Source organism: Bos indicus x Bos taurus, chromosome 14, assembly GCF_003369695.1.
Source record: "Bos indicus x Bos taurus breed Angus x Brahman F1 hybrid chromosome 14, Bos_hybrid_MaternalHap_v2.0, whole genome shotgun sequence".
NCBI classification, from domain to species: domain Eukaryota; kingdom Metazoa; phylum Chordata; class Mammalia; order Artiodactyla; family Bovidae; genus Bos; species Bos indicus x Bos taurus.
In genome coordinates, this window is record NC_040089.1 from 1687359 (window position 1) to 1697434 (window position 10076).

General features: G+C 65.5%; 1 protein-coding gene across 1 annotated transcript; it reads left to right on the forward strand.

Annotated features, from left to right (window-relative positions):
- Positions 1–1676: 1676 nt before the first annotated feature.
- Positions 1677–5072, forward strand: ARC (activity regulated cytoskeleton associated protein). The gene is made up of 3 exons (XM_027560711.1): positions 1677–3691; positions 3949–4090; positions 4302–5072. Exon 1 carries the CDS (start codon positions 1880–1882, stop codon positions 3068–3070), a length of 1191 nt encoding a protein of 396 aa, XP_027416512.1. The 5' UTR covers positions 1677–1879; the 3' UTR covers positions 3071–3691; positions 3949–4090; positions 4302–5072.
- Positions 5073–10076: the final 5004 nt, after the last annotated feature.

Below are 10076 nucleotides of genomic sequence, written 5' to 3' on the forward strand. Positions count from 1 at the left end.
GGATTCCTGTTCTGGCAGTGGCTGGCCCACTCCCCACCCTGCTCCCTCTCTGCTCACCCACTTGCCTTTAATTAGAAATGCCAGGAGCGCGATTCAGGGGGAGTTTCTGCCAGGGAGACATTCCTCCTGGCTAGGGGAGAAAGCTTAGAGTGGGAAAGGAGGTGGCAGCTTGGCTCTGAGGGGTGCTCCCAGGACAGCAGGGGCCTCCGGGGGGGCCCAAAGGGGGGATTGCAGCGTGGGCGCCCGTGTGCCCTCGCGCGTGTGAGCAAGACGCTGGGGGCGGGTGGGCCTGGCATGAGGGGGTAGGTGTGGACAGACAGGGATGACTGGATGGGGGGAGGATGGGCGGGTGGGAGGTATGAGTGTCTATATGGGGGAGGGGTGAGTGTGCAGTGTGTGTGTGAGGGCGCTGGCTGCAGGGAAGGCATCTGGACAGGCAGTGGTGCGTGGCTGCGGGCAATGTGTGCCACCTGTGCCCGTAGAACTGCAGAGGACCTGGGACCACAGCCATCTGTCTCGGGCATCCAGGGGGACGTCCCTTCCCCACACTGTTGCCAGGGAGGCAGAAGGGACCTCCCTCTGGAGGGAATCTCAGCTTCCGGAGCCCCGTTCCTTATATGGTATATGGTGCTTTGGTTCTCAGCCTCCAACCGCATCAGGCTGCCAGCACCCTCCCCCCTCCCCCAACCCCCCACCTCCATCCTCCTAGAAGTCTTGGAGCTTCTGACCAGTTCTGGTTGTGCCCTGGGGGTTCAGGGGCCACACCCTGCAGTGGGAGGCAGGACCCCTCCGTCTGCCCCACCTCCTGCCCCCTGAAAGCAGCCTCCAGGTGTCCCTGGAGGCACCAAGTGAAGAAGTCCTGGCCTCAGCAAAGACCTGGGAGTGGGGTGACAGGCGGTCATGCCCAGCTACTGCCAGCCAGGCACACACACACCCACTCCATGGCCAGGGGAGCCGGGGGAGCCAAGCCCTGGGTGTGTGCCCCTCACACAGGGCGCAGGGCCAGCTCCAGGCCTGGATTCAGGGGCTCCAGGGCAGGGACAGAGGGATCAGGCCACGTCGGGACTCACACCTGACACCTGTGAGTGTGTGTGTGCACGAACATGCCTCAAGGTCTTCAGATCAGGGAAGAGGGTCCGAGTGCCGTGGTGGCGGCTGGGTCTCACCTGTGGCTGAATGTCCTGCAGACCCGGGCTGGGCAAGGTCAGGGCCTGCGCCGGTGGCCCAGGACTTCCTCCCACACCCCACCCCCCAGCCCCCCGCAGGCAGGAGGTGGCAGTCACTGGAGGAGCAAGCCGGGAGGGGCCCGGGAGAGGGGCTTCCTCCTTAGCTCCGGGTGGGGGCCCCGGGGCGCTCACCTGGCCTCCGGGCCCCGCGCTGGCTGAGGGGGCGTCGCGGTCCGTGCCCAGCTCCATCCCTGGGTCCCCACGGGCTGAATGGGTCGGGGAGGGGGCGGCGCGAGCGAGCGCATTAGTCACCCCGGGCCGCCGGGTGTGCAAGGGGTGGGTCCTCCCTCCGCCGGGAGCGCGCGTGGGCGCGGGAAGGCGGGCCGGCAAGCTGGGGGCGCGGGCGGGGAGCCGGCGCCCGGGCCAATCGGAGCCGAGGCTCGGCGACGGGGCCGCCCACGGGCCGCGCTGGCGGCATAAAGAGCCGGCGGCCGAGCCTCAGCGCAGAGCTCGGGCGCTGAGTCCTCCGGCTCCGCCGCTGCCACCGCCGCCGCCGCGACCAACCGGGACCAGCCGCTCCTCCGCGGGACCCGTCCGCCGCGCCTCGCAGCTCCGCGCAGCCGGCCCCCAGCAGCCCCTCGCCATCCCCAAGAGGATTTTGCAGCCTCCCTCTCCCGCCTATCCGAGCGAGCCCCGCCGCAACCTGCAAGCCGATGGAGTTGGACCACAGGACGACCGGCGGCCTCCACGCCTACCCCGGGCCCCGCAGCGGTCCGGCCGCCAAGCCCAACGTGATCTTGCAGATCGGTAAGTGCCGGGCGGAGATGCTGGAGCACGTGCGGAGGACCCACCGGCACCTGCTCGCTGAAGTGTCCAAGCAGGTGGAGCGGGAGCTGAAGGGGCTGCACCGGTCCGTGGGCAAGCTGGAGAGCAACCTGGATGGGTACGTGCCCACCAGCGACTCGCAGCGCTGGAAGAAGTCCATCAAGGCCTGCCTGAGCCGCTGCCAGGAGACCATCGCCAACCTGGAGCGCTGGGTCAAGCGGGAGATGCACGTGTGGCGGGAGGTCTTCTACCGGCTGGAGAGGTGGGCTGACCGCCTGGAGTCCGGGGGCGGCAAGTACCCGGTGGGCAGCGACCCAGCGCGCCACACCGTCTCCGTGGGCGTCGGGGGTCCCGAGGGCTACTGCCAGGAGGCAGACAACTACGACTACACTGTCAGCCCCTATGCCATTACCTCTCCACCGGCTGCCGGCCAGCTGCCTGGGCAGGAGGAAGTGGAAGCCCAGCAGTACCCGCCCTGGGGGCCGGGGGAGGACGGGCAGCTGAGCCCGGGCGTGGACACGCAGGTCTTCGAGGACCCGCGGGAGTTCCTCAGCCACCTGGAGGACTACCTGCGCCAGGTGGGTGGCTCCGAGGAGTACTGGCTGTCTCAGATCCAGAACCACATGAACGGGCCGGCCAAGAAGTGGTGGGAGTTCAAGCAGGGCTCGGTGAAGAACTGGGTGGAGTTCAAGAAGGAGTTCCTGCAGTACAGTGAGGGCACGCTGTCCCGGGAGGCCATCCAGCGGGAGTTGGACCTGCCGCAGAAGCAGGGCGAGCCGCTGGACCAGTTCCTGTGGCGCAAGCGGGACCTGTACCAGACGCTGTATGTGGACGCTGAGGAGGAGGAGATCATCCAGTACGTGGTGGGCACCCTGCAGCCCAAGCTCAAGCGTTTCCTAAGGCCCCCACTGCCCAAGACCCTGGAGCAGCTCATCCAGAAGGGCATGGAGGTGCAGGACGGCCTGGAGCCGGCGGCCGAGCCCACTGGCCCCCACCCGCCCGCTGAGGAAGAGGCCGAGTCCCTCACGCCCGCCCTCACCAACGAGTCCGTAGCCAGCGACCGGACTCAGCCCGAGTAGAGGGTGCTGGGCCCCGCCTGCCCGCCCGTGGCCCTTGCCCGCCGGGACTTTAGAGTGGCCCGCCCCTGCAGGGGAGCCCTTAGTCTCCTCGTGCAGCTGGACACTCACCTCAGCCTCCTAGCCCGACTCCAACAGACACGCGTGACCCAGATGCGGGCAGTGTCCCCCAGACAGCCAAGGGGCTTCCCTTCCTTGCAGACCCAGCCCTCACCCTCCCTGCGTCTGTCTTCCCCGATGGTGGACTGGCCTGAGTCAGCAACCCCGCCCTCCATACTCTCAGGCCATGACAGTTTCCTCATCCTGCTCAATGCCTGGGCCCTCTGGGCACTCAGAAACCCAGTGTCCAGATGGCACGGGCTGGCGTGCACCCAGCTCAAGGAACACCCCAGAGCAGAAGCTCAGGGGCCACTGGTGCCCCCGGAGCCTGGGCTTCAGGGAAGCTACTTCTCCTGGCAGTCGCCGTGACCGGCTGGCACCCCTGCTGCCTCTTGGGGCAGCTGGCCAGCCTTGGGCAGTGTGGCTCCCTCCCCCTGGAGGAGAGCCCAAGCTCAAGACACAGCAGCAGCAGCAGCCGCCGCAGTGGCAACAGACCTGGCGATCTGGTGCCTCCTGGCCCCTCAGGTGAGCCCCTGCCCCTTGGCACCACCACCAGGGGGCACCATAGGGTTGGGAGGGCCCTGGGCGAAGCCCACCCCACCCCAGGTGAGCCCATGGAGGCTCAGAGCCCCTGGCATCCCCATAAATTAGCTGCTGGGATGGGGTTGGGGTGGTGCGGAGGGGAGATCTCAGGGGTCAGGGAGGGGGCTGGAGTGGGGAGCAGGGCTGGGGGAGGTTGCTGACCCAGCTCTCACAGGGCCCTGTGTTTTCTCTCCCCACAGCACCAGTGATTCACGCCAGCCTGGAGAGGGACAGAGCCCCGCGCGATGACTCACCCATGGCAGGCGGCAGGTCCCCTGGGGCCTGAGTCCTCCAGCCGGCTGAGGCAGCAGCCGGCCTCTGCAGCCAGGAAAGTGACGACAGGTATGCAGGGGACCCCGCCCCTGGCTGTCCTCACCAAGGGCCCCCCAGCTCCCCCCAGCCCCTGGCCCCAGGCCCCCAGTCCTCTGGCCTAGCTGAGAAACAGCCCCCCAGGACCCCAAGGGCTTGCTCTCTGAGAGGTCAGCCCTGCCCTGCCCCGCCCCGCCCTGGCGGTCCCTGAGTCCCTGACCACCTGTGTCTTCCTTCCTTTCAGGTCTCCAGGCTCCATGTAGCGGAGCCTTTGCTGCTGTGCCCGGCACTGTCCCTTGTCCTCTCCCCCTACAAGCTGCCTGCACGAGAGGAGAAGCCTGAGACCAGAGGAGGGGGCCCAACAGAGAGCTGATGGTGAAGAGGGGCCAGTGTGAGGGCCAGGGCCTGCCGCTATGCCCGCCCCGCTGGCTGCCCACTGCCCGCCCGCCCCCAGGGCCGCCGCCTTCCCGGGCCTGGCCTGGCTCCCACCCCGGAGCCCCTGCCCGTTGCGCGGCCATCCTCTGCTGCCAGAGCTTCCGCCACGGCCGCCCCTGCCCGGTGGCCCCAGGCCCAGCCCCAGGAGGCCCGGAAACCTTTGCCCCTGGGGCTCACTCAGGCTCCCTGCCAAGCCCTGCTGCGGCCTGGCCCGGACCCCCACTGCCCCAGCCACCAACACCCTGGTGCTGGCCGGCCACCTGTGTCTGCAGCCCAAGCAGGCCTGGTTGGGGGCTCCCAGACTCAGGAGACCAGCTCCCGCAGGAAACTCTGCCAGCCCCTCCGTCCTGCGTCCTGCCAGCGCCGCCTCCCGCCCCAGATTTTATTTTTGCATATAAGCCATAACCTGCTCTCCTGGCGCAGGCTACGGGGAGGCCCCAAGGTCCTCAGGGGGGTGTGGTCAAGTCCCCGCCCGCTGTGGATCAAGCCTCGACTGTCAGGCCAGGCCATGTCCACCTTGCCACCTCACCTGAAGACAGACGCTTTTTCTAAGACTTTGTTAATAAAACACTGAAACTTACTAGTGTGTGTGTGCTGCTGTTTCTCTGCCGGCCGGAGGGCGCCTACAGAGGGAGGCCGCTCAGGGTGGCAGGACCCTGGAACCCAGGGGGTACGGCTGGCCATCTTAGAACACCAGAGCCACTGACATTCACGCTGAGTGGGCGACAAGGTGTGGGACGCGCTGGGGGAGGGGGCTGGCGGGGGTGCCAGACACGCATCTGCTGCCAGGACTACGCCTGCCCAGAGGCCTGTGGGCCCAGAGGGGATTCTCAGGGTGTGGACCCATGAGAATTGGGGAAGGTCCCTGCTGCGAGAAGACCCTGGTGAGTCCTGGCTGCAGGGTCTTAAGCTTGATCTTTCTGAGCCTCAGGTTGCTCAGTCACTCAGGTGTGTCCGACTCTGCGACCCTGTGGACTGCAGCACGCCGGGCTCCCCCATCTTTCGCTATCTCCCAAGGTGGTGATGCTCTCTAGCCATCTCATCCTCTGCCGCCTCCTCCTCCTGCCCTCAATCTTTCCCAGTGTCAGGATCTTTTCCAATGAGTCAGCTCTTCGCATCAGGTGGGCAAAGGATTGGAGATTCAGCTTTAGCATCAGTCTTTCCAGTGAATACTGGAAAGTGAAGAGCCTCACATTCCTGGTCTGCAGACAGAGAAGCCATCACTAAAACCATTGTGGGCTCGAGACCTTAGACGGTCCACACTGCGCACATAAGCCGTAACACACCTGCCTTCTTGGAGGACGCCAGGTCCTTACCGGAGATGGGCAGGTGGCCTGTGGGTGGGGCGGCTCAGACCCCTCCACCAGGCAGCGTGGGATGAGAAGCAGGCCTGGGGAGGTGGACATGAAGGGGTTTGTGTCGAGGAATCAGCTCACCGGCTGGTGGGACTGCAGGGCCAGCCCCGAGTCTGCAGGGCAGGGGGGCCCCTTGGGCATGGGACGTCTCCTCTGGTGAAGGCTCAGCTCTGCTCTTCAGGTCTTTCAACTGATGGACCCCGGCCCACCCAGATAATCTCCCTTGATCTTTAGTTCCAGTTGTCTGATACGGAATGTCTGTCGTACTCATAACAGACCCTCAGGACCTCTCGGGGATGAGGGTCTGACGGAACGCCTGGGACAGGCATTCAGGTACAGGTGTACAGGTTCGCCCCAGCCAGGCTGGTGGTAAAAGCCCCCTCCCAGCCTCGCAGCTGCCGTGGTCGTCGGCAGGCCCTTGTGGCCTGCCAGGGCCGGCCCTGCCCTCGGAAGGGGCTGCTCTGCTGGGTGGGGTGGGAGGCTGGGCGCGGCCGCCCCTGCTGAGAGGACGGCGCCCACGGGGACGCAGGGGCCACCTGGGAAGGCCGGAAGCACACGGGAGCGTCGAGAACCACCCGCTGCCAGGAACGCCGTCACCGTGCACGCAGAACCGAGCGGGTGCCCGGTGTGACGCCCTCGGTGAAGGCCGCCTCTTCCCTGTTCTCCTCCTTTATTCCTTTCAAACGCTCAGAGTGCTGACAAGAATGGGGAAGGAAATCGGCAGGAACAGGGGGCTGGGCACCATGGTGATGCCTGAGAGTCAGTCATTTCTCCGGGAGACCTACTCCTGCTCGCATCAGAAGCTGGGTGTTCTGGGCCCTTTTTCCTTTTAATATGAATTTCCTGTCTGTAATTGGATGATTGTAGAACAGGCAAGCTGAACACTCGCAGTAATCTGAGAGGCAGCTCTGTGTCTTTGTGTCCCGAGAAAAGAGGCGGGAGGGCGGAGTGGAGTGGGCTGGTCCGGGCAGGGGAGTGGGACCTCCAGCCACCCTGGAGAATCCCCCAGCCCAGGCCCCTGGACAGAGTGCTCCCTGCCCCCACCCCCACCGTCCTGCCCATCCAGACCCCTCAGGCCCTGGTCTCATCTCCTCCCTCCCTGGCAGGGAAGCTGGAGCTGGAAGGGCAGAGATGGGACTGGGGGCGGGGCTGCCCCAGGGGCCCACCCTGCACGCCCAGCTTGGTGGGGGGCTTCTGAGCCGGGTGGGCTGGGGCTCAAGTCCCAGGGCCTCTCTTTCTATAAAATCGAGTCTACCTGCAGAGCTGATGTGAGGATGTGAGGGCAGGGTGCCGGCCAGGGTAGGCTCAGCACGTTGGGTGTGGCTGCCCCCAGGCCCAGCCAAGCCTGTGCCCCCAGTGGGCTTTCATGGGCCGGCAGGATAGGTCTTGTTGCCTGTGACTTCGCTGGCTGCCCAGGGGTGTCATAGACTCTCTGTGCCCTGAGGTGGGGGGTGCACAGCCAGTAGCTCATCCACCTGAGAATTCCAGAGGGACACCTAACTGCAGGGGGCGGGGGGACAGTGACTCTGGGTCCAAGGCGTGAAGTACGCTCCAGGCCTGCCCTGATCCGAGGCTCGGGGGTGCAGGGACCCACCCTGGACTCCCTGTCTTCCAGGCCTACCTCCTGGAAGATGCTCAAAGTAATGACTTTCTTGAAGGGATGCTCCTGACCTCGAGATCCAAGCTGGTTCGGCCACTAGGGCTGCTGCTATAAGCCACTCCTCTTCCTGCTGAGGGTCAGAGGACTGTCCACGGGAGGACAGTGTGCTTTCTGGCCTCCCTGTCCCCTCCCCTTGGCCACTCATGACCCCTGCTTCTGACCAGTCATCGCCCCCCGGGCCCTGGCTGCCCACTGGCCCAAATTATGAGACTCCTCTCATGCCTCTTCCCCTTTTCTGGTTTTCCCCCTGCTAGGGGCCCCCTCAGACCTGCCAGACAGCCTAGGGGCTCTCCCACGCTGCCTGCCGAGCGCCCAGCTGGTGTCCCCTTCCACAGCAGCTGGGACGGGAGGAATACATCCGCTTGTTTCCTCCAGGAAGGAGGCCGGGCAGCCCAGCACCCAGCCCTCCGCGCCAGGGGGCAGCAGCTGCGGGGGCTCCTCTGGCCCTCCACCCCCACTCCTCTCTGGGATGGCCTCTCCACAGGTGGGGAAACTGAGGCCCAGTAGAAGCCGGGGTCGGCAGTTTCTCCCGACGGCCTCCTCCGCATCTCTGCCATCCTGGATCAGGCAGCCAGGGCCCCTGCTCTGGGCCCCTCCGCTGGGTCCCCCTGCCCTCTGTCACCCTGAACCGGCATCACACTGTCCGTCCACTAGCCGTCCTGTCTTCACCACTCCGGACCCCTGCAGAGGATCCCAGAGCCCCAGGGCTGCCCCCAGGCCACCTCAGGGGCCCCAGGAGAGCAATGTGGGCTGCGGTGGAAGCTGGAGCCAGACCCCAGGGCTGTGGAGTAGCCAGCGGGGCGGACTTTCTGAAAGTGGGAAGCCGTGGGCAGGGCAGGGGTGCCCTCTCCCAGCCCCCGACCCTGGCTGGCCAGTCTTGCTCTTCTCTCTGCACCCATGTGTCCACCTGGAGCTGCGTCTCTGTCCCCAGCCCGGGCCTTGCAGCCTCACGACAACCCTGTCTCCGTGGGGACCCCAGGAGAGGCCTGGACCACACCGGGCCCTGCCCACCCATGGCAGCTCTCCCAGGCAAGCTGGCTGGGGCTCCATGTCTCCTTAGAGAACGAGTCATCCCACTGGCTTCCGGTGTCCCAGATGACCCGTCCCTGAGCGGCAGCCCCCACCCCTCCCCGGGAGGCCAGCGTGCAGGGATGCTAACTTCGTGTTGCATGCTGTTAGCCCGACCTGGCGTCCTCCAGGCTAGAAGTCTAATTTTCCTCCTTCTACTTGTTTTGCTTCTTCCTGGAATTTCAAATAGCTTCTCTCATTCTGTTTACCATCACCACATACATGCTTTCCCCCGGGGGTGCCGCTGTATGAGACGCTGGGGCCTGTGTTTGCATTTGGTTTGCGTTGTTCTGGAACACCCTCCCTGAGTAAAACAGTCTGGAAAGAATAAAATCACTACCGGGAAGGCCCTGAGCCCCGATCTCTAAGCATCTCTGCAACCTCTGGGTGAAGTCCCGGCTCCAGGCCAGCCTCCAGGGCCCCGCGGTGGAAGGTGACGCCCACTCCCCAGCCCCGTTTTCACAGCTGCTCCCAACCTCCGTGTCCACTCCTCTCCGCCCGCCCCTCAGCCTCTGCCTCGCTCCCTCCAGCCCTCTGGCCCCTCCCCACCCTGCTGGGCTCTGTCCTTCCAGAATCCCTGAGAGGCAGACCTCCTCCACCTTCCCTCCCCGAGGCACCTGGCCTGCCGCAGGCTCTCATTAGCTGTTTCCTCCCACCTGGCTCTGCGGCAGGATGCATCCTCCCGCTGACCCGCTCTCCTTGCAGGAGCCTGGGACCTTGGGCTCGGCCGCGCCTCAGGCACCTCCAAGCACAGCCTCCTCAGCTCAGCCCCAGAGAGGGTCAGGACTGCGTGGTGCCCTTCACTGAGGCCTTCCCCATGTCCTGGCTGAGCCCCGGGCTTGGCCCTGACCTGAGGAAGGAGCACGGGGGCAGCTGGGGCTCAGCTGGAAAGGGTGCACGTGGAGCCCGCACGGAGCATGCCAGGCCCGGGCTCAGAGTACCCACGGGCCTGGAGTCTGGCTTAGAGTCTGTTCCCCAAATGCAGAGGCTTCCTGAGGAGGAAGTGAGCCCCCACCCCGAGGGTCACCAAACGGCACCGACCGTGGCCTTGGAGGCCCCTCTGACACCACCCTTGCCCGCCTTTCTGACTGTCCCACTGGGAGCCGTGACACAGCCCACGGTGCCCCCACCTCCATCCCTTCTGCAGGGAGCTGTCATTTTCTGCCAAACTCTTATTCACCCTCCAGAGCCCTGCTCTCGTCGTCCTCTTGCAGAGACCCCCCGCCCCCGGCCCCGCACCTTGGTATCAGCTTGGCTCCTCCCCATCCTTCATGGCCCTGACAGTCGTTGCCTGAGCATGGATGTCCCCACGCTGCCCTGCACCCGCTCCTCGCCCGCAGGCATGCCAGGGGTCCACCGCCTTGGCAGCCCTGGTCTGGCTCCTGTGCTGGCTCGTCTGGCTTCTCCAGTGCCAGGAGTCTGGGCTGCGAAGGAGGCTATTTTTAGTCTCTGTTATCCCCGTAATTATCTTGTCTCTGTTTTGCCCTGGTGCTCAGTACAT